General features: G+C 49.9%; 1 protein-coding gene across 1 annotated transcript in view; it reads left to right on the top strand.

Annotated features, from left to right (window-relative positions):
• The window catches only part of LOC119440238 (serine/arginine repetitive matrix protein 1-like), a 293,035-nt gene that overhangs the window by 53,370 nt on the left and 215,297 nt on the right, over positions 1-24,368 (top strand). Inside the window, exons 6-7 of the mRNA XM_049661047.1 lie at positions 10,648-10,797; positions 19,404-19,553. Of these exons, the coding sequence (XP_049517004.1) occupies positions 10,648-10,797; positions 19,404-19,553 (300 nt within the window). The remainder of the gene's footprint in view (positions 1-10,647; positions 10,798-19,403; positions 19,554-24,368) is intronic.

Consider the following 24,368-nt stretch of genomic DNA (forward strand, 5'->3'; position numbering starts at 1 on the left):
TATAAATCGGTGTGCACGATTCCGGGGACACCGCGTAAACAGTGTAGTGAACAAAAATATATTTTTAAATTCGGTCCTGTCAGCAAAACTGTTCAGCATGTCTGCAATGCGTTATGACCGCGCTAGCCTGTAGTCTCTTGAGTGTGCACTTTCATCTTATGTTATTCGCACCGCATAGCCCACCCACCTCGCATTCAACATGCGTATTGCCAGACTGTATTGCATGGAAAGCATGTATGTACACCAGTATGGGAAAATAGGCTCTTTCTGGAGAGAGAAATTCTAACGATAGGTGGACAGGTTAGCAGAACTCAGCATGTGGCTTGGTATATATGCTACTACAGCTTTATTACATAACAATAAATCAAAAGACGAGACAAAAGAAGAAACGTTAAACGCACACACATCCACTCGCAAAATGCGGAAAGGAGCAAGTGAGCACCGTAGAATCACCAAAGCGAAAAGTGCAACTTTTATAAAATCGTCCATAACAGGTTATCCAACTCTGTCCCTTCGACTGAACAGCATAGGAGGATTATGTTGTTGCAAATATTTTGTACGGATCTTCTTGTTGACGTTGTACAGCACAGCTTTGATTGATTTATTAACTCATCGACCAATTTATTTATTTATTTATTTATTATTATTTATTTATTTATTTATTTATTTATTTATTTATTTATTTATTTATTTATTGTGGTTGAACCTCGGCACGCGTGTTCATAAGTCGGCTAGAATGTGCACGGTAAGTGGCTTCTTCAGGTGGGGGCAAAATATTTCGTGCAGAATGAAAAAAAAAAAATTAAGAAAATGAAACCGGTCCAGGGCAGCTAGGGTATAGAAGCAATGGGCGCTAGAATTACGTTCTGTGTGTGTGATGTGCCCCGCTACAATAGACATCTATATGCACCCAATAATGAACACAGCAGGCTGGAGTCACGGACCTTCGCTTATTATGGACAGCACACTATAATACAGACGTACAGCGTTAGCGTTTTCGCCCCCCAAAAATCTGCAAGTTTTTATTGCGATAGCAATTATATGGACACTCCAAAGCAGATTTCTGCCGTCAACGTCGGTATCGGCGTCGCCGTCGCCGTCGCCGTGAGGTTCCGTATGACGTTAATGGAGATGAAATCGTCGCCGCGCGCCGCCGAACGATGTATGTGCGAGTGAAAGGGCGCGAGGGACGCGCGCTTTCACGGGGAGTGAACGAACGGCGGAGAACAAACGCGCGTTCAGTGCCGTGCTCCCTTAAGGGCTGCAGAAGTAGGCGTCTCTTTCCTCCTTTACAATCACCATATATGTAGAGCAAACGCGCCTTCTTCTGGGGCACGAAAGGCCGTGGGGGGAGGGGGAGGGAAGGGAGGCGACGTTGAGCTACGGCACCAAGTGCCTATTTATATCAGAGGCTCCGGAAACAGTCACCAACGCAGCACGCATTTTGTGCGAACGCGGGCAAAACGCCGACGCCGTCGCCAACAGTTCTGCGTGTTGCCGGTGCTGCTGCATGTACAAGTTTATACAGCTGATAAAGCTACTATCGTTACTCCGTATAGCTTTCTACAAATTTGCTATCGCAATTGATGCGTCGCCTTTCAGGTGAAACTGCGACAACTTTTTTTTTTTAATGTCACGAAATGGAAATACGCGCGTAATAGCGGGCCGCAAGATTGCTTGTAACACGACCTTATTTATTATAAATTTAATAAGTCGTGGCTATAACTGGAACAGTTGGAGAATTTCCACCCATTTTTTGCTTGGTTTACTTGGACGGCTTCTAATTGACACTCTTTAGTTTGATTCCGCGTTTTTCGCAATCGCATGGGCAAGCCACCTTGTGTAATTTGGGAGCTTGTGTAGAGTCACATGCATGCGTATCTTTTGATGTGCAGCGATCGGAGAGGAGCACGGCAGCCTCCGCAGCTGCGACGCCGCAGGAAAACGAGAGCCCCTTCGAGCCCCGCACACCTGAGCGTCCGCGGCCGACAAGCAGCAGACGCGGCGCCTCGATAGTCTCTTTCCAGGATTGCCAGGGCGGACGGGTAAGTCATCGTGCATTCCATTGCGGATGAGCATCCTTGCTTCTTTTGTTCTCAGTTAGGAGAGCATTACGGGGCGTGCATAGTCTGAAATTGTATCGGGCGTGACTTAATTCACCTTGGCAGGAATAAAGTCAGTTTTAATAGCTACGTACGTTGGCGACGAAGGAAGAAATGTGAATTTGTGTAAATTGACCGTCACCGCGATGCTTGCCCCAAAGTGACTGGACAGTCTTTCTGGACCACACACCGGGTCACGACGACACTTCGCAAGAGGAAAGCGCGTCTTTAGAAGAGTATGATAGCAAAATATGCTGCTATGTTGTGAGAGATACTAGCTTTACAACACTCTGCCAAGAGCGAACGCGGTGTGCAGGTGTTGATGATGATGAGTGATGGTGTTTAATGCCACAAAGGCCATTATGGCCATAGAGCGCCAAATCAATAGTGATTGGTCCGCTCAGGGTACGCGGTGTGGAGACTGCACGAGATAATCTGCGAGAACAAAAGGTGTTCTTTATGCTCACTGCTTACCCGCCCTTCACGCCACCTGAGCTGTCCGCAAATGACTCTTTACCATGTACGTTTAGTCACGTGTTTCCTGCTTCGCTTATAGAACTCATGGCCACCGTCTCGGTAGTTCTGTCCTCTTGCGAATTATTGGAAGGATACTGCGATATGCTGGTACTCCGGACTAAATAGCTCTTGCGCTGTTTTCACGCAATATGCACCAGTGGTTGCCATATATAGAAAAAATTTCAGTACTTACTTCGTGAATTTAGACGTGCTTATAACTAAGAAAAAAATCCCATGTTGGGGATATCTATCACGTGAGAAACTGCAGAAAGGCGTATCATTTTTTTTATATTGAATTGCCGTTTAGTTTTCTGAAGAGGATGTTGTTCTGCGCATTCCAGACAAATGGACGGAATTATAATGGATGGCGATGCCAATGAATGGGATGCGAATGAGAATGAATGGGAATGGAATGGAATGGAATGGGTGGAGGCGTTAACCATCATTAAAATTCCGCGACGGAAGACGCGGCTACTCACGGCTTCTTACTTATAAACTGTAGTGGAAGCCTTTCTTTCCGACGGCTCTGAAGTGGAGCCCCTCATATTGCACAACTCATTTCGCACGCTCAGACGGCTTCGTTTACTGAAAGTATCGTGCTGCATCTGGCTCGGGAAACCACACGTACGTAAGCATTCGAAAAACATTGGCAAACTGTTGTTTAGGAGGGGTTGGCAGCATATGGAGGCTACACACACACAACATATATATATATATTGTAGCGAAGAAGACTGGTGCGCCCTATGGACGCACTATCATCATCGGCCCGTCGACGATGAAGGGCTCGCGCTCTCCGTGTCTGACGTTTGACTGAGACGGTCGCGTTTCTGAGCTGTCAATAAACCGCATTACATATTTGGTGGAGCTGTGCTGGGTTCTACTTCCCCAACCCTGGAACTATGCAATCGGACACTGCAGGCCATCATGCCTGACGATGCCAGCCAAACAACACCTCCGGCATCGCCAACATTGATTTGTCCTGGCTCAATGCGTCAACGCGATCCTCCCGTCTTCAGCGGCTCCGAAGAATACGACGTAGAAGATTGGCTCTCGTTATACGAGCGGGTGAGTGCCCACAATAAATGCTACGATGCTGCGAAGCTCAGCTACGCCAAGTTCTATCTCACGGGTGTCGCTAGGGTGTGGTACCACAACCACGAATCCGACCTCAGCACTTGGTCAGATTTCAAGGCGCGCATTACACAAGTGTTCGGTCGCCCTGCGATGCGGAAGCTCCGTGCCGAAGAGCGCTTGCGCAGCCGTTCCCAGCTACCCGGCGAAAACTTCACCAAGTACATAGAAGATGTCGACCTTTGCAAGCGCGTCCTTCCATCGATGACTGAGTCTGACAAGATCCGTCACGTACTGAATGGCATAGAAGACGACGCATTCCAAATGCTCCTCTCGAAAATCCCGCGGACCGTGGTCGAGGTCGCTCAACTTTGTGAGAGCTACAACGAACTCAGGAGGCAACGTCTGTCTTCTATCCCCGATACTTCGATTGCAAATGTATCCGCTGTGACTAACAACGACTATCTGCTCGGCGAAATCAAGGAATTCATACGCTCCGAAGTCGCCCGCCAGCTATCCCTACTCACCGCCGTCCCCGGACCCATGCCGTCCTTGGCTCCTCCGTTGCGTCAAATGCTCCAGGAACAAGTGTGCGAAGCTATGCAGTCCCCTCGTACAGCACCACCATTGCCTGTACCTCTCAGCTTCGCTGAGGTTGCAGCACAGCCTCCTCCATCGACTTTTTCAGCACCAACGTTTGCTGCGCCGCCGCGTCCAATCCCTCCAGTGTACACCACCAGATCACCAGCTAGCACGGGATCCTGGCGTACACCCGACAATCGCCCCGTGTGCTTCTTCTGTGGTATCCCTGGTCACGTGGCACGGCACTGTCGCCGTCGCTTATGGCTTCAAGGTCATGACCACCCTTTCTCCTCCTACGTTTCGCCAGCTTCGTCCATCTCGCCGCCAAATGATTCGCACTTGCCGTCTACGCGCAACGTCATTCCTCCTGCCCGTGATCGTCGCTCGCCATTCCCTCGTGGCCGCCCAGTTTCGCCCATGCGGCGGCGTCCGGCCCCATCGGAGCAGGAAAACTAGCTTCCGCAGTTCAAGAGGCGAGAACTGCGTTCCAGCCGAACCACACAAGGCCTCGCTCTATTCCGACGAACGCAATCGAAGTATCAGTTGAAGGAGTCGTCACACTGGCATTAGTCAACACAGGCGCCGCCGTTTCAGTAGTTACGGAAGAACTTTGCCGCAAGCTTCGAAAAGTAATGACGCCCTTATCTGCGCCGTCACTCCGGACAGCATGTTCCCAGTGCACTACCCCTGTTGCCGCATGTACCGCCCACATCGTCATTCAAGGATACACGTATACAGTCGAGTTCGTCGTCCTCTCGTCCTGTTCATACGACGTCATCTTGGGGTGGGACTTCCAGGCCGTCATTGATTGTTCTCGCGCTGAAGTTGAATTTTCTCCGCTTACTGATACCCGTTCACATGACCTTGACGATCTCGGCGACAAACTGGTCGTTACAGAAGACGCTACGATCCCCCCGCACTCTTCGGTGATTGCGCATGCCTGCTCTACTTTCGCCACTGACACTACTGCCCTATTTGTCCCATCCGACATTTTTGTTCTTCGACGATGTTCCCTTCCCTTCGGTGTTCTAACTGGCAGCGGTGGCTGCACGCGACTGCTCGTTTCCAACGCTAAGGCCACGCCCCTCGTCTTACGTCGTTGCGAGTGCCTTGGACGTCTTCAGTCTGCCGACTCTGTAACCATCTTTGACGCGAATCTTGACAACACCTGTTCAGACGCGAACTCGTTGACTTATAGCTTGCCTTGTTCCGAGCCTACGCAAGACGTCTTTCATAGTTCAGTAGATGCCCCCTAGAGCCCTGCGCAGCATTCGCAGCTTCTCAGCCTTCTACGGAAATACCAATCTACGTTAGACTGTCAAAACGCCCCACTAGGCCGCAGATTGACTGTACGTCATGACATCGACACCGGCACCCACGCACCACTGCGCCAGAGGCCTTATCGTGTATCACCCGCGGAGCGCCGCGTTATTGAAAATCAAGTAAGCGAAATGCTGAGCGTGGAGTGGTTCAACCTTCTAATAGTCTCTGGGCGTCGCCTGTAGTCCTGGTTAAGAAGAAAGATGTCTCAATTCGATTTTGCGTTGACTACCGCCGTCTTAATAAGATAACTCGCAAAGACGTCTACCCTTTACCGCACATCGACGATGCTCTGGATTATTTGCAAGGCGCAGAGTATTTTTCTCCGCTCGATTTACGCTCAGGCTATTGGCAAGTGCCTATGGATCCTGCCGATCGCCCAAAGACAGCCTTCGTGACACCATATGGCCTATATGAATTTATCGTTATGCCGTTTGGGCGTTGCAATGCCCCTGCTACATTCGAGCGAATGATGGACAATCTGCTTCGTGGGCTAAAATGGAAGACATGCTTATGTTACCTTGATGATGTCGTCGTCTTTTCTCCAGATTTTCCCACACATCTGTACCGTCTCGAACTAGTCCTGCAGTGCATCACCGAGGCAGGCCTCCAACTCAACTTGAAGAAATGTCGCTTTGCAGCCAAGCAGCTTGCTATACTCGGACACGTCGTATCGAAACATGGCATACTCCCTGATCCTTCCAAACTTCGCGCCTTCACCGAATTCCCGAAACCCACGTCCCTGAAAGAACTTCGGAGCTTTATCGGGCTCTGCTCCTACTTTCGTCGCTTTATCCGGAATTTCGCTTCTATCATTGCTCCGCTGACTCAGCTGCTTCGCGGCGACACACGACTTTCTACTTGGGCTACAGGTTGCCACGATGCTTTTGAAACTATGCGGCGTTTGCTCACTTCGCCTCCCGTACTGCACCATTTCGACCCGACGGCCCCCACGTAAGTCCACACCGACGCCAGCGGCGTGGGACTTGGTGCCGTGCTTGCACAGCGAAAAAGTGGGCATGATGAATACCTTGTAGCCCACGCCAGCCGAACCCTAACGAAAGCGAAATCTAACTACTCCGTCACCGAAAAGGAGTCTCTGGCTGTCATCTGGCCCCTTGAAAAATTCCGACCCTACCGGTACGGCCGCCCATTCGACGTCGTTACAGATCACCATGCTCTGTGTTGGTTATGAACTTTAAAAGATCCGTCTGGCCGCCTTGCGCGATGGGCTCTACGGTTACAAGACTGCGCCATACGCGTCATTTACCGGTCTACCAGTAAGCACACCGACGCGGATGCCTTCTCTCGGTCGCCTACACCAAGTGACATGACTTGCATTTCAGTCATCGAATCGGCGTTTTCGTCGCTTGTGCACGTCAACGCGGCTGTGGAGCAACGCAAAGATCCCTGGATGGCGGCACTTATGGATTGCATTTCTGACACTTCAACAACACGCCCTTTACGCGCTATCCGCCGCCAAGGTTCTCATTTCGATTGGCGGGATGGTGTTCTCTATCGTCGAAATTACGCTGGCGACGGTCGCAAATGGTTGTTAGTCGTTCCCCGCCATCTGCGCACAGATGTATGCTCCGCTCTCCATTCAGACCCGCAATGCGCCCATGCCGGCCTCTTCAAGACTTACGCCAGGCTTCGCTCCCGCTTTTATTGGCGTGGCATGTACAATTTTGTGCGAAAGTACATTCGGTCGTGCACAGCGTGCCAACGACGCAAGCTTCCTGCTCCTCGTCCTTCTGGTCCTTTGCAGCCCATTCCTTGTCCGTCACGACCATTCGACCGCGTCGGCATCGATCTCTACGGCCCTCTTCCCCGCACATCAGCTTGAAATCACTCAATTATGGTCGCTGTCGACCACCTCACCCGCTATGCAGACACTGCAGCACTGCAAACAGCGACAGCACGCGACATTGCGTCCTTCCTCCTACATCACTTCATACTGCGTCATGGGGCACCGCGGGAACTTCTGAGTGACAGAGGACGTCCGTTTCTGTCCGAGGTTCTTAACGCCCTTCTAACCGCGTGCCATACCGTTCATCGCACCACTACAGCTTATCATCCTCAAACGAACGGCATAGCAGAGCGGTTCAATCGTACTTTGGGTGACATGCTATCCAAGTACATGACATGGATCATACCAACCCAGGACGTCATCTTGCCATATGTTACGTACGCCTATAACACCGCTTTACAGGCCACAACGGGATTTTCACCATTCCTTCTCGTATATCTCCGTGAGCCTACCTGTACGCTCGACAGCATTCTCCCCTACCGGCCTGACCCATCAGAGGGAACGCCTCTGTCTGAAGCCTCCAAGCATGCCGAGGAATGCCGTCAGCTGGCCCGTTCGTTCACGGCGGAAGACGAGAGTCTCCAAAAATTCCGACGCGATGATGACCTACCTCCCTGCACCTACCAGTCGGACTCACTAATCTGGCTGTGGATACATTCATGCGCCCCTGGTCTATCCTCTAAACTCCTCGCTCAATACCACGGTCCCTACCGCGTCGTACAACAGACGACGCCAGTCGACTACGTCGTTGAGCCGCTAACGCCATCTACTGACTTCCGCCATCCACCGAAGAGCTAACAAAAAGAAAAAGGGAGAAACACGGGCAGTAAGTTGGATGCAAAGCTAAAAAATAAACCAGACCATGTGGACGGTCAAAAAAAGGCTCACCTAAAGGGCAGTGCATTTCCTTGTGCTTGATACGCAATATTAGCCGGGAGCAGTTTGCGCGTCGTGGACAGAACTAATGCGCGTACTGATAAGGCCACTAAGATGCTTGGTCCAGCAACCGATGAACACCTTCGTTTACCACTGATAGAGTATATCAGGCATAAAGTGAAGGAAACTGCGGCACTTCTATCCACGGAAGCTGCAGGCAGGCTTGGTTCAGCGACCATAGGAATGATGGTTAGCAGATGGATTTGCCTAAACCTGGTCCTTCTGGCTTTAAATGACTTCTTGACATTGAAAACTGATCATTTTCGAGAAAGTGCGGTGGTATATATAACGAAATAAACACTATTAAAACTGTCCGACAGAAGGATACGAACAGAGGACGTCTCAGAGATGCTTCACATTGACACTGTTACGCGGCAGCTATGGAGATCCAGACCAGCTGCAATCAGCCGCGATTATGCGAGTTCGCGGAGCCTTATTGACTTCTGGTGTAAGAGAAACATGGATTGCTTTGAAGTTTACGATAATGAAGAGAGAGTGTAACAAACAACGCCACTAGGTCATCTGAAGTCACAAGCTCGAATGTCAGAGAAATCAATCTTCTATACCCACCATTACCATCGTGGCTGAACGATGGGATCGCCAGAGTTCCCTCTGGTAATTATTGGAGGAAACTTAGGTACCACTGAGACTGCAGTAGCGTGCTCCCAGAAGGGACAGTATATTTTGCGCGGGTGCGCACTCACGTGATGTTTTTCACAGTTCGCGGGCTGTTTTCCCGCAAGAAAAAAAAAAAAAAAAAAAAAAAAAACGACGCGATGTGTACCTTGCTGAAAACATCGCGTTTCGGACGTGTCTTACGATTACCTGCAACCGCCTGATTGACATCTTGAGAATTAGAACAAGAATGAAATAGTTACGTCATATCAAGGACTAAACAATACTGACAGTTCCTGAACAAGACTTTCAAACGCATGCACCAGGTCTGATTCACTTAAGATTATTGGTGTCTTTCTATAAATCGGTGTGGACGATTCCGGGGATACTGCGTATAGAGTGTAGTGAACAAAAATATATTTTTCAATTTGGTCCGGTCAGCAAAACTGTTCAGAATGTCGGCAATGCGTTATGACAGCGCTAGCCTGTAGTCTTTTAAATGTGCACTTTCATTTTATGTTATTCGCACCGCATAACCCACCCACCTCGCATTCAACATGCGTATTGCCAGACTGTATTGCATGCAAGGCATGCATGTAAACCAGTATGGGAAAATAGGCTCTTTCTGGAGAGAGAAATTCTAACGATAGGTGGACAGGTTAGCCGAACTCAGCATCCGGCTTGGTATATATGCTACTACAGCTTTATTACATAACAATAAATCAAAGGACGAGACAAAAGAACAAACGTTAAATGCACACACATGCACTCACAAAATGCGGAAAGGAGCAAGTGAGCACCGTAGAATCACCAAAGCGGAAAGGGCAACTTTTACAAAATCGTCCATAAACAACAGGTTATCCATCTTTGTCCCTTCGACTGCATCGCAAAGGAGGATTATGTTGTTGCAAATATTTTGTACGCATGTTCTTGTTGACGTTGTACAGCATAGCCTTGATTGATTTAATAACTCATCGACCAATTTATTTATTTATTTATTTATTTATTTATTTATTTATTTATTTATTTATTTATTTATTTATTTATTATTTATTTATTGTGGTTGAACCTCGGCACGCGTGTTCATAAGTCGGCTAGAATGTGCACGGTAAGCGGCTTCTTCAGGTGGGGGCAAAATATTTCGTGCAGAATGGAAAAAAAAATTTAAGAAAATGAAACCGGTGCAGGGCAGCTAGGGTATAGAAGCAATGGGCGCTAGAATTACGTTCTGTGTGTGTGATGTGCCCCGCTACAATAGACATCTATATGCACCCAATAATGAACACAGCAGGCTGGCGTCACGGACCTTCGCTTATTATGGACAGCACATTATAATACAGACGTACAGCGTTCTGCTGTCGCGTTCGCGTTCCACCCCCCCCCCCCCCCCAAAAAAAAAAAAAAAAATCTGCAAGTTTATTTTTTTTTTAATCGCACGAAATGGAAATACGCGTGTAATAGCGGGCCGCTAGATTGCTTGTAACACGACCTTATTTATTATAAATTTAATAAGTCGTGGCTATAACTGGAACAGTTGGAGAATTTCCACCCATTTTTTGCTTGGTTTACTTGGACGGCTTCTAATTGACACTCTTTAGTTTGATTCCGCGTTTTTCGCAATCGCATGGGCAAGCCACCTTGTGTAATTTGGGAGCTTGTGTAGAGTCACATGCATGCGTATCTTTTGATGTGCAGCGATCGGAGAGGAGCACGGCAGCCTCCGCAGCTGCGACGCCGCAGGAAAACGAGAGCCCCTTCGAGCCCCGCACACCTGAGCGTCCGCGGCCGACAAGCAGCAGACGCGGCGCCTCGATAGTCTCTTTCCAGGATTGCCAGGGCGGACGGGTAAGTCATCGTGCATTCCATTGCGGATGAGCATCCTTGCTTCTTTTGTTCTCAGTTAGGAGAGCATTACGGGGCGTGCATAGTCTGAAATTGTATCGGGCGTGACTTAATTCACCTTGGCAGGAATAAAGTCAGTTTTAATAGCTACGTACGTTGGCGACGAAGGAAGAAATGTGAATTTGTGTAAATTGACCGTCACCGCGATGCTTGCCCCAAAGTGACTGGACAGTCTTTCTGGACCACACACCGGGTCACGACGACACTTCGCAAGAGGAAAGCGCGTCTTTAGAAGAGTATGATAGCAAAATATGCTGCTATGTTGTGAGAGATACTAGCTTTACAACACTCTGCCAAGAGCGAACGCGGTGTGCAGGTGTTGATGATGATGAGTGATGGTGTTTAATGCCACAAAGGCCATTATGGCCATAGAGCGCCAAATCAATAGTGATTGGTCCGCTCAGGGTACGCGGTGTGGAGACTGCACGAGATAATCTGCGAGAACAAAAGGTGTTCTTTATGCTCACTGCTTACCCGCCCTTCACGCCACCTGAGCTGTCCGCAAATGACTCTTTACCATGTACGTTTAGTCACGTGTTTCCTGCTTCGCTTATAGAACTCATGGCCACCGTCTCGGTAGTTCTGTCCTCTTGCGAATTATTGGAAGGATACTGCGATATGCTGGTACTCCGGACTAAATAGCTCTTGCGCTGTTTTCACGCAATATGCACCAGTGGTTGCCATATATAGAAAAAATTTCAGTACTTACTTCGTGAATTTAGACGTGCTTATAACTAAGAAAAAAATCCCATGTTGGGGATATCTATCACGTGAGAAACTGCAGAAAGGCGTATCATTTTTTTTATATTGAATTGCCGTTTAGTTTTCTGAAGAGGATGTTGTTCTGCGCATTCCAGACAAATGGACGGAATTATAATGGATGGCGATGCCAATGAATGGGATGCGAATGAGAATGAATGGGAATGGAATGGAATGGAATGGGTGGAGGCGTTAACCATCATTAAAATTCCGCGACGGAAGACGCGGCTACTCACGGCTTCTTACTTATAAACTGTAGTGGAAGCCTTTCTTTCCGACGGCTCTGAAGTGGAGCCCCTCATATTGCACAACTCATTTCGCACGCTCAGACGGCTTCGTTTACTGAAAGTATCGTGCTGCATCTGGCTCGGGAAACCACACGTACGTAAGCATTCGAAAAACATTGGCAAACTGTTGTTTAGGAGGGGTTGGCAGCATATGGAGGCTACACACACACAACATATATATATATATTGTAGCGAAGAAGACTGGTGCGCCCTATGGACGCACTATCATCATCGGCCCGTCGACGATGAAGGGCTCGCGCTCTCCGTGTCTGACGTTTGACTGAGACGGTCGCGTTTCTGAGCTGTCAATAAACCGCATTACATATTTGGTGGAGCTGTGCTGGGTTCTACTTCCCCAACCCTGGAACTATGCAATCGGACACTGCAGGCCATCATGCCTGACGATGCCAGCCAAACAACACCTCCGGCATCGCCAACATTGATTTGTCCTGGCTCAATGCGTCAACGCGATCCTCCCGTCTTCAGCGGCTCCGAAGAATACGACGTAGAAGATTGGCTCTCGTTATACGAGCGGGTGAGTGCCCACAATAAATGCTACGATGCTGCGAAGCTCAGCTACGCCAAGTTCTATCTCACGGGTGTCGCTAGGGTGTGGTACCACAACCACGAATCCGACCTCAGCACTTGGTCAGATTTCAAGGCGCGCATTACACAAGTGTTCGGTCGCCCTGCGATGCGGAAGCTCCGTGCCGAAGAGCGCTTGCGCAGCCGTTCCCAGCTACCCGGCGAAAACTTCACCAAGTACATAGAAGATGTCGACCTTTGCAAGCGCGTCCTTCCATCGATGACTGAGTCTGACAAGATCCGTCACGTACTGAATGGCATAGAAGACGACGCATTCCAAATGCTCCTCTCGAAAATCCCGCGGACCGTGGTCGAGGTCGCTCAACTTTGTGAGAGCTACAACGAACTCAGGAGGCAACGTCTGTCTTCTATCCCCGATACTTCGATTGCAAATGTATCCGCTGTGACTAACAACGACTATCTGCTCGGCGAAATCAAGGAATTCATACGCTCCGAAGTCGCCCGCCAGCTATCCCTACTCACCGCCGTCCCCGGACCCATGCCGTCCTTGGCTCCTCCGTTGCGTCAAATGCTCCAGGAACAAGTGTGCGAAGCTATGCAGTCCCCTCGTACAGCACCACCATTGCCTGTACCTCTCAGCTTCGCTGAGGTTGCAGCACAGCCACCTCCATCGACTTTTTCAGCACCAACGTTTGCTGCGCCGCCGCGTCCAATCCCTCCAGTGTACACCACCAGATCACCAGCTAGCACGGGATCCTGGCGTACACCCGACAATCGCCCCGTGTGCTTCTTCTGTGGTATCCCTGGTCACGTGGCACGGCACTGTCGCCGTCGCTTATGGCTTCAAGGTCATGAGCACCCTTTCTCCTCCTACGTTTCGCCAGCTTCGTCCATCTCGCCGCCAAATGATTCGCACTTGCCGTCTACGCGCAACGTCATTCCTCCTGCCCGTGATCGTCGCTCGCCATTCCCTCGTGGCCGCCCAGTTTCGCCCATGCGGCGGCGTCCGGCCCCATCGGAGCAGGAAAACTAGCTTCCGCAGTTCAAGAGGCGAGAACTGCGTTCCAGCCGAACCACACAAGGCCTCGCTCTATTCCGACGAACGCAATCGAAGTATCAGTTGAAGGAGTCGTCACACTGGCATTAGTCAACACAGGCGCCGCCGTTTCAGTAGTTACGGAAGAACTTTGCCGCAAGCTTCGAAAAGTAATGACGCCCTTATCTGCGCCGTCACTCCGGACAGCATGTTCCCAGTGCACTACCCCTGTTGCCGCATGTACCGCCCACATCGTCATTCAAGGATACACGTATACAGTCGAGTTCGTCGTCCTCTCGTCCTGTTCATACGACGTCATCTTGGGGTGGGACTTCCAGGCCGTCATTGATTGTTCTCGCGCTGAAGTTGAATTTTCTCCGCTTACTGATACCCGTTCACATGACCTTGACGATCTCGGCGACAAACTGGTCGTTACAGAAGACGCTACGATCCCCCCGCACTCTTCGGTGATTGCGCATGCCTGCTCTACTTTCGCCACTGACACTACTGCCCTATTTGTCCCATCCGACATTTTTGTTCTTCGACGATGTTCCCTTCCCTTCGGTGTTCTAACTGGCAGCGGTGGCTGCACGCGACTGCTCGTTTCCAACGCTAAGGCCACGCCCCTCGTCTTACGTCGTTGCGAGTGCCTTGGACGTCTTCAGTCTGCCGACTCTGTAACCATCTTTGACGCGAATCTTGACAACACCTGTTCAGACGCGAACTCGTTGACTTATAGCTTGCCTTGTTCCGAGCCTACGCAAGACGTCTTTCATAGTTCAGTAGATGCCCCCTAGAGCCCTGCGCAGCATTCGCAGCTTCTCAGCCTTCTACGGAAATACCAATCTACGTTAGACTGTCAAAACGCCCCACTAGGCCGCAGATTGACTGTACGTCATGACATCGACACCGGCACCCACGCACCACTGCGCCAGAGGCCTTATCGTGTATCACCCGCGGAGCGCCGCGTTATTGAAAATCAAGTAAGCGAAATGCTGAGCGTGGAGTGGTTCAACCTTCTAATAGTCTCTGGGCGTCGCCTGTAGTCCTGGTTAAGAAGAAAGATGTCTCAATTCGATTTTGCGTTGACTACCGCCGTCTTAATAAGATAACTCGCAAAGACGTCTACCCTTTACCGCACATCGACGATGCTCTGGATTATTTGCAAGGCGCAGAGTATTTTTCTCCGCTCGATTTACGCTCAGGCTATTGGCAAGTGCCTATGGATCCTGCCGATCGCCCAAAGACAGCCTTCGTGACACCATATGGCCTATATGAATTTATCGTTATGCCGTTTGGGCGTTGCAATGCCCCTGCTACATTCGAGCGAATGATGGACAATCTGCTTCGTGGGCTAAAATGGAAGACATGCTTATGTTACCTTGATGATGTCGTCGTCTTTTCTCCAGATTTTCCCACACATCTGTACCGTCTCGAACTAGTCCTGCAGTGCATCACCGAGGCAGGCCTCCAACTCAACTTGAAGAAATGTCGCTTTGCAGCCAAGCAGCTTGCTATACTCGGACACGTCGTATCGAAACATGGCATACTCCCTGATCCTTCCAAACTTCGCGCCTTCACCGAATTCCCGAAACCCACGTCCCTGAAAGAACTTCGGAGCTTTATCGGGCTCTGCTCCTACTTTCGTCGCTTTATCCGGAATTTCGCTTCTATCATTGCTCCGCTGACTCAACTGCTTCGCGGCGACACACGACTTTCTACTTGGGCTACAGGTTGCCACGATGCTTTTGAAACTATGCGGCGTTTGCTCACTTCGCCTCCCGTACTGCACCATTTCGACCCGACGGCCCCCACGTAAGTCCACACCGACGCCAGCGGCGTGGGACTTGGTGCCGTGCTTGCACAGCGAAAAAGTGGGCATGATGAATACCTTGTAGCCCACGCCAGCCGAACCCTAACGAAAGCGAAATCTAACTACTCCGTCACCGAAAAGGAGTCTCTGGCTGTCATCTGGCCCCTTGAAAAATTCCGACCCTACCGGTACGGCCGCCCATTCGACGTCGTTACAGATCACCATGCTCTGTGTTGGTTATGAACTTTAAAAGATCCGTCTGGCCGCCTTGCGCGATGGGCTCTACGGTTACAAGACTGCGCCATACGCGTCATTTACCGGTCTACCAGTAAGCACACCGACGCGGATGCCTTCTCTCGGTCGCCTACACCAAGTGACATGACTTGCATTTCAGTCATCGAATCGGCGTTTTCGTCGCTTGTGCACGTCAACGCGGCTGTGGAGCAACGCAAAGATCCCTGGATGGCGGCACTTATGGATTGCATTTCTGACACTTCAACAACACGCCCTTTACGCGCTATCCGCCGCCAAGGTTCTCATTTCGATTGGCGGGATGGTGTTCTCTATCGTCGAAATTACGCTGGCGACGGTCGCAAATGGTTGTTAGTCGTTCCCCGCCATCTGCGCACAGATGTATGCTCCGCTCTCCATTCAGACCCGCAATGCGCCCATGCCGGCCTCTTCAAGACTTACGCCAGGCTTCGCTCCCGCTTTTATTGGCGTGGCATGTACAATTTTGTGCGAAAGTACATTCGGTCGTGCACAGCGTGCCAACGACGCAAGCTTCCTGCTCCTCGTCCTTCTGGTCCTTTGCAGCCCATTCCTTGTCCGTCACGACCATTCGACCGCGTCGGCATCGATCTCTACGGCCCTCTTCCCCGCACATCAGCTTGAAATCACTCAATTATGGTCGCTGTCGACCACCTCACCCGCTATGCAGACACTGCAGCACTGCAAACAGCGACAGCACGCGACATTGCGTCCTTCCTCCTACATCACTTCATACTGCGTCATGGGGCACCGCGGGAACTTCTGAGTGACAGAGGACGTCCGTTTCTGTCCGAGGTTCTTAACGCCCTTCTAACCGCGTGCCATACCGTTCATCGCACCACTACAGCTTATCATCCTCAAACGAACGGCATAGCAGAGCGGTTCAATCGTACTTTGGGTGACATGCTATCCAAGTACATGACATGGATCATACCAACCCAGGACGTCATCTTGCCATATGTTACGTACGCCTATAACACCGCTTTACAGGCCACAACGGGATTTTCACCATTCCTTCTCGTATATCTCCGTGAGCCTACCTGTACGCTCGACAGCATTCTCCCCTACCGGCCTGACCCATCAGAGGGAACGCCTCTGTCTGAAGCCTCCAAGCATGCCGAGGAATGCCGTCAGCTGGCCCGTTCGTTCACGGCGGAAGACGAGAGTCTCCAAAAATTCCGACGCGATGATGACCTACCTCCCTGCACCTACCAGTCGGACTCACTAATCTGGCTGTGGATACATTCATGCGCCCCTGGTCTATCCTCTAAACTCCTCGCTCAATACCACGGTCCCTACCGCGTCGTACAACAGACGACGCCAGTCGACTACGTCGTTGAGCCGCTAACGCCATCTACTGACTTCCGCCATCCACCGAAGAGCTAACAAAAAGAAAAAGGGAGAAACACGGGCAGTAAGTTGGATGCAAAGCTAAAAAATAAACCAGACCATGTGGACGGTCAAAAAAAGGCTCACCTAAAGGGCAGTGCATTTCCTTGTGCTTGATACGCAATATTAGCCGGGAGCAGTTTGCGCGTCGTGGACAGAACTAATGCGCGTACTGATAAGGCCACTAAGATGCTTGGTCCAGCAACCGATGAACACCTTCGTTTACCACTGATAGAGTATATCAGGCATAAAGTGAAGGAAACTGCGGCACTTCTATCCACGGAAGCTGCAGGCAGGCTTGGTTCAGCGACCATAGGAATGATGGTTAGCAGATGGATTTGCCTAAACCTGGTCCTTCTGGCTTTAAATGACTTCTTGACATTGAAAACTGATCATTTTCGAGAAAGTGCGGTGGTATATATAACGAAATAAACACTATTAAAACTGTCCGACAGAAGGATACGAACAGAGGACGTCTCAGAGATGCTTCACATTGACACTGTTACGCGGCAGCTATGGAGATCCAGACCAGCTGCAATCAGCCGCGATTATGCGAGTTCGCGGAGCCTTATTGACTTCTGGTGTAAGAGAAACATGGATTGCTTTGAAGTTTACGATAATGAAGAGAGAGTGTAACAAACAACGCCACTAGGTCATCTGAAGTCACAAGCTCGAATGTCAGAGAAATCAATCTTCTATACCCACCATTACCATCGTGGCTGAACGATGGGATCGCCAGAGTTCCCTCTGGTAATTATTGGAGGAAACTTAGGTACCACTGAGACTGCAGTAGCGTGCTCCCAGAAGGGACAGTATATTTTGCGCGGGTGCGCACTCACGTGATGTTTTTCACAGTTCGCGGGCTGTTTTCCCGCAAGAAAAAAAAAAAAAAAAAAAAAAAAAAAACGACGCGATGTGTACCTTGCTGAAAACATCGCGTTTCGGACGTGTCTTACGATTACCTGCAACCGCCTGATTGACATCTTGAGAATTAGAACAAGAATGAAATAGTTACGTCATATCAAGGACTAAACAATACTGACAGTTCCTGAACAAGACTTTCAAACGCATGCACCAGGTCTGATTCACTTAAGATTATTGGTGTCTTTCTATAAATCGGTGTGGACGATTCCGGGGATACTGCGTATACAGTGTAGTGAACAAAAATATATTTTTCAATTTGGTCCGGTCAGCAAAACTGTTCAGAATGTCGGCAATGCGTTATGACAGCGCTAGCCTGTAGTCTTTTAAATGTGCACTTTCATTTTATGTTATTCGCACCGCATAACCCACCCACCTCGCATTCAACATGCGTATTGCCAGACTGTATTGCATGCAAGGCATGCATGTAAACCAGTATGGGAAAATAGGCTCTTTCTGGAGAGAGAAATTCTAACGATAGGTGGACAGGTTAGCCGAACTCAGCATCCGGCTTGGTATATATGCTACTACAGCTTTATTACATAACAATAAATCAAAGGACGAGACAAAAGAACAAACGTTAAATGCACACACATGCACTCACAAAATGCGGAAAGGAGCAAGTGAGCACCGTAGAATCACCAAAGCGGAAAGGGCAACTTTTACAAAATCGTCCATAAACAACAGGTTATCCATCTTTGTCCCTTCGACTGCATCGCAAAGGAGGATTATGTTGTTGCAAATATTTTGTACGCATGTTCTTGTTGACGTTGTACAGCATAGCCTTGATTGATTTAATAACTCATCGACCAATTTATTTATTTATTTATTTATTTATTATTTATTTATTTATTATTTATTTATTTATTTATTTATTATTTATTTATTGTGGTTGAACCTCGGCACGCGTGTTCATAAGTCGGCTAGAATGTGCACGGTAAGCGGCTTCTTCAGGTGGGGGCAAAATATTTCGTGCAGAATGGAAAAAAAAATTTAAGAAAATGAAACCGGTGCAGGGCAGCTAGGGTATAGAAGCAATGGGCGCTAGAATTACGTTCTGTGTGTGTGATGTGCCCCGCTACAATAGACATCTATATGCACCCAATAATGAACACAGCAGGCTGGCGTCACGGACCTTCGCTTATTATGGACAGCACATTATAATACAGACGTACAGCGTTCTGCTGTCGCGTTCGCGTTCACCCCCCCCCCCCCCAAAAAAAAAAAAAAAAAAAAAAAATCTGCAAGTTTATTTTTTTTTAATCGCACGAAATGGAAATACGCGTGTAATAGCGGGCCGCTAGATTGCTTGTAACACGACCTTATTTATTATAAATTTAATAAGTCGTGGCTATAACTGGAACAGTTGGAGAATTTCCACCCGTTTTTTTCTTGGTTCACTTGGACGGCTTCTAATTGACACTCTTCAGTTTGGATGCCGCGTTTTTCGCAATCGCATGGGCAAGCCACCTTGTGTAATTTGGGAGCTTGTGTAGAGTCACATGCATGCGTATCTTTTGATGTGCAGCGATCGGAGAGGAGCACGGCAGCCTCCGCAGCTGCGACGCCGCAGCAGGAGGAGAGCGGCCGCCAGCACCACAAGCCTAGAAATCCGCGACGCAGAAGTACAGGACGAGCAGCGTCGATCATCGCTGTCGAAGACTTCCAGGGCGGACGGGTAAGTCATCATGCGTTCCACTGCGGATGAGCATCCTTGCTTCTTTTGTTCTCAGTTAGGAGAGCATTACGGGGCGTGCATAGTCGGAAATTGTATCGGGCGTGACTTAATTCACCTTGGCAGGAATAAAGTCAGCTTTAATAGCTACGAACGTTGGCGACGAAGGAAGAAATGTGAACTTGTGTAAATTGACCGTCACCGCGATGCTTGCCCCAATGTGACTGTACAGTCTTCTCTGACCACACACCGGGTCACGACGACACTTCGCAACAGGAAAGCGCGTCTTTAGAAGAGTATGATAACAAAAGATGCTGCTATGTTGTGACAGATACTAGCTTTACAACTCTCTGCCAAGAGCGAACGCAGTGTGCAGATGTTGATGAATGATGATTGATGGTGCTTAATGCCACAAAGGACACTATGGCCATAGAGCGCCAAAGCAATAGTGATTGGTCCGCTCAGGGTACGCGGTGTGGAAACTGCACGAGACAATCTGCGAGAACACAAGGTGTTCTTTATGCTCACTGCTTACCCGCCCTTCACGCCACCTGAGCTGTCCGCAAATGCCTCTTTGCCATGCACCTTTAGTCACGTGTTTGCTGCTTCGCTTATCAAACTCATGGCCACCTTCTCGGTAGTTCTGTCCTCTTGTGAATTATTGGAAGGATACTGCGATATGCTGGTACTCCGGACTAAGTAGCTTTTGCGCTTTTTTCACGCAATATGCACCAGTGGTTGCCATATATAGAAATATTTCCTGTACTTACTGCGTGAATTTTAGCGTGCTTATAACTAACAAAGAAATCCCAAGTTGGGGATATCTATCACGTGAGAAACTGCAGAAAGGCATATCATTTTTTTATTGAGTTGTCGTTTCGTTTTCCGAAGAGGATGTTGTTCTGCGCGTTCCAGACAAATGAACGGAATTATAATGGGTGGGGATGCCAATGAATGGGATGCGAATCAGAATGAATGGGATGAGAATGAAATGGAATGGTATGGGTCGAGGCGTTAACCATCATTAAAATTCCGCGACGGCAGACGCGGCTACTCACGGCTTCTGACTTATAAACTGTAGTGGAAGCCTTTCTTTCCGACGGCTCTGAAGTGGAGCCCCTCATATTGCACAACTCATTTCGCACGCTCAGACGGCTTCGTTTACTGAAAGTATCGTGCTGCATCTGGCTCGGGAAACCACACGTACGTAAGCATTCGAAAAACATTGGCAAACTGGTGTTTAGTAGGGGTTGGCAGCGTGTGGAGGCCGCACACACACACGCGCACGCACACGCGCACGCACGCACGCACGCACGCACACACGCACGCACGCACACACACACACAACATATATATATATATATATATGTATATATATATATATATATATATATATATATATATATATATATATTGTAGCGAAGAAGACTGGCGCGCTTTATGGACGCACTATCATCATCGGCCCCCGCCGACCATGATGGGCTCGCGCTCTCCGTGTCTGTCGTTTGACTGAGACGGTCGCGTTTCTGAGCTGTCAATAAACCGCATTACATATTTGGTGGAGCTGTGCTGGGTTCTACTTCCCCAACCCTGGAACTATGCAATCGGACATTGCCGGCCATCATGCCTGACGACGCCAGCGAAACAACACCTCCGAGATCGCCAGCATTGATTTGTCCTGGCTCAATGCGTCAACGCTATCCTCCCGTCTTCAGCGGCTCCGACGAACTCGACGTAGAAGATTGGCTCTCGTTATACGAGCGGGTGAGTGCCCACAATAAATGGTACGATGCTGCGAAGCTCAGCTACGCGAACTTCTATCTCACGGGTGTCGCTAGCGTGTGGTACCACAACCACGAATCCGACCTCAACACTTGGTCAGATTTCAAGGCGCGCATTACACAAGTCTTCGGTCGCCCTGCGGTGCGGAAGCTCCGTGCCGAAGAGCGCTTGCGCAGCCGTTCCCAGCTACCCGGCGAAAACTTCACCAAGTACATACAAGATGTCGACCTTTGCAAGCGCGTCCTTCCATCGACGACTGAGTCTGACAAGATCCGTCACGTACTGAATGGCATCGAAGACGACGCATTCCAAATGCTCCTCTCGAAAATCCCGCGGACCGTGGTCGAGGTCGCTGAACTTTGTGAGAGCTACGACGAACTCAGGAGGCAACGTCTGTCTTATATCCCCGATACTTCGATTGCAAATGTATCCGCTGTGACTAACAACGACTATCTGCTCGGCTAAATCAAGGAATTCATAAGCTCCGAAGTCGCCCGCCAGCTATCCCTACTCACCGCCGTCCCCGGACCCACGCCGTCCTTGGCTCCTTCGTTGCGTCAAATGCTCCAGGAACAAGTGTGCGAAGCTATGCAGTCCCCTCGTACAGCACCACCATTGCCTGTACCTCTCAGCTTCGCTGAGGTTGCAGCACAGCCACTTCCATCGACTTTTTCAGCACCAACGTTTGCTGCGCCGCCGCGTCCAATCCCTCCAGTGTACACCACCAGATCACCAGCTAGCACGGGATCCTGGCGTACACCCGACAATCGCCCCGTGTGCTTCTTCTGTGGTATCCCTGGTCACGTGCCACGGCACTGTCGCCGTCGCTTATGGCTTCAAGGTCATGAGCACCCTTTCTCCTCCTACGTTTCGCCAGCTTCGTCCATCTCGCCGCCAAATGATTCGCACTTGCCGTCTACGCGCAACGTCATTCCTCCTGCCCGTGATCGTCGCTCGCCATTCCCTCGTGGCCGCCCAGTTTCGCCCATGCGGCGGCGTCCGGCCCCATCGGAGGAGGAAAACTAGCTTCCGCAGTTCAAGAGGCGAGAACTGCGTTCCAGCCGAACCACACAAGGCCTCGCTCTCTTCCGACGAACGCAATCGAAGTATCTATTGAAGGAGTCGTCACACTGGCATTAGTCAACACAGGCGCCGCCGTTTCAGTAGTTACGGAAGAACTTTGCCGCAAGCTTCGAAAAGTAATGACGCCCTTATCTGCGCTGTCACTCCGGACAGCAACTTCCCAGTGCATTACCCCTGTTGCCGCATGTACCGCCCGCATCGTCATTCAAGGATACACGTATACAGTCGAGTTCGTCGTCCTCTCGTCCTGTTCATACGACGTCATCTTGGGGTGGGACTTCCTTTCCGATCATCAGGCTGCCATTGATTGTTCTCGCGCTGAAGTTGAATTTTCTCCGCTTCCCGATACCCGTTCACATGACCGTGATGATCTCGGCGACAAACTGGTCGTTACAGAAGACGCCATGATCCCTCCGCACTCTTCGGTGATTGCGCATGCCTGCTCTATTTTCGCCACTGACACTCCTGCCCTGTTTGTCCCATCCGACATTTTTGTTCTTCGACGACGTTCCCTTCCCTTCGGTGTCCTAACTGTCAGCGGTGGCTGCACGCGACTGCTCGTTTCCAACGCTAAGGCCACGCCCCTCGTCTTACGTCGTGGCGAGTGCCTTGGACGTCTTCAGTCTGCCGACTCAGTAACCATCTTTGACGCGAATCTTGACCACACCTGTTCAGACGCGAACTCGTTGACTTATAGCTTGCCTTGTTCCGAGCCTACGCAAGACGTCTTTCATAGTTCAGTAGATGCCCTCTTGAGCCCTGCGCAGCTTCTCAGCCTTCTACGAAAATACCAATCTACGTTCGACTGTCAACACGATTCACTAGGCCGCGCATTGACTGCACGTCATGACATCGACACCGGCACCTATGCACCACTGCGCCAGAGGCCTTAACGTGTATCAACCGCGGAGCGCCGCGTTATGGAAAATCAAGTAAGCCGAATGCTTGAGCGTGGAGTGGTTCAACCTTCTTATAGTCTCTGGGCGTCGCCTGTAGTCCTGGTTTAGAAGAAAGATGGCTCAATTCGATTTTGCGTTGACTACCGCCGTCTTAATAAGATAACTCGCAAAGACGTCTACCCTTTACCGCGCATCGACGATGCTCTGGATTGTTTGCAAGGCGCAGAGTATTTTTCTCCGCTCTATTTACGCTCACGCTATTGGCAAGTGCCTATGGATCCCACCGATCGCCCGCCGATGGCCCGCCGATCGCCTGAAGACAGGCTTCGTGACCCCAGATGGCCTATATGAATTTAACGTTATGCCGTTTGGGCTTTGCAATGCCCCTGCTACATTCGAACGAATGATGGACAATCTGCTTCGTGGGCTAAAATGGAATTCATGCTTATGTTACCTTGATGATGTCGTCGTCTTTTCTCCAGATTTTTCCGCACATCTGTACCATCTCGAACTAGTCCTGCAGTGCATCACCGAGGCAGGCCTCCAACTCAACTTGAGGAAATGTCGCTTTGGAGCCAAACAGCTTGCTATACTCGGACACGTCGTATCGAAAGATGGCATACTCCCTGATCCTTCCAAACTTCGCGCCGTCGCCGAATTCCCGAAACCCACGTCCCTGAAAGAACTTCGGAGCTTTATCGGGCTCTGCTAATACTTTCGTCGCTCTATCGGGAATTTCGCTTTTATCATTGCTCCGCTGACTGAGCTGCTTCGCGGCGACACACGACTTTCTACTTGGGCTACAGGTTGCGACGATGCTTTTGAAACTATGCGGCGTTTGCTCACTTCGCCTCCCGTACTGCGCCATTTCGACACCACGGCCCCCACGTAAGTCCACACCGACGCGAGCGGCGTAGGAATTGGTGCCGTGCTTGCACAGCGAAAAAGTGGGTATGCTGAATACGTAGTAGCCTACGCCAGTCGAACCCTAACGAAAGCGGAATCTAACTACTCCGTCACCGAAAAGGAGTGTATGGCTATCATCTGGCCCCTT

Source organism: Dermacentor silvarum, chromosome 1 (assembly GCF_013339745.2).
Source record: "Dermacentor silvarum isolate Dsil-2018 chromosome 1, BIME_Dsil_1.4, whole genome shotgun sequence".
NCBI lineage: Eukaryota > Metazoa > Arthropoda > Arachnida > Ixodida > Ixodidae > Dermacentor > Dermacentor silvarum.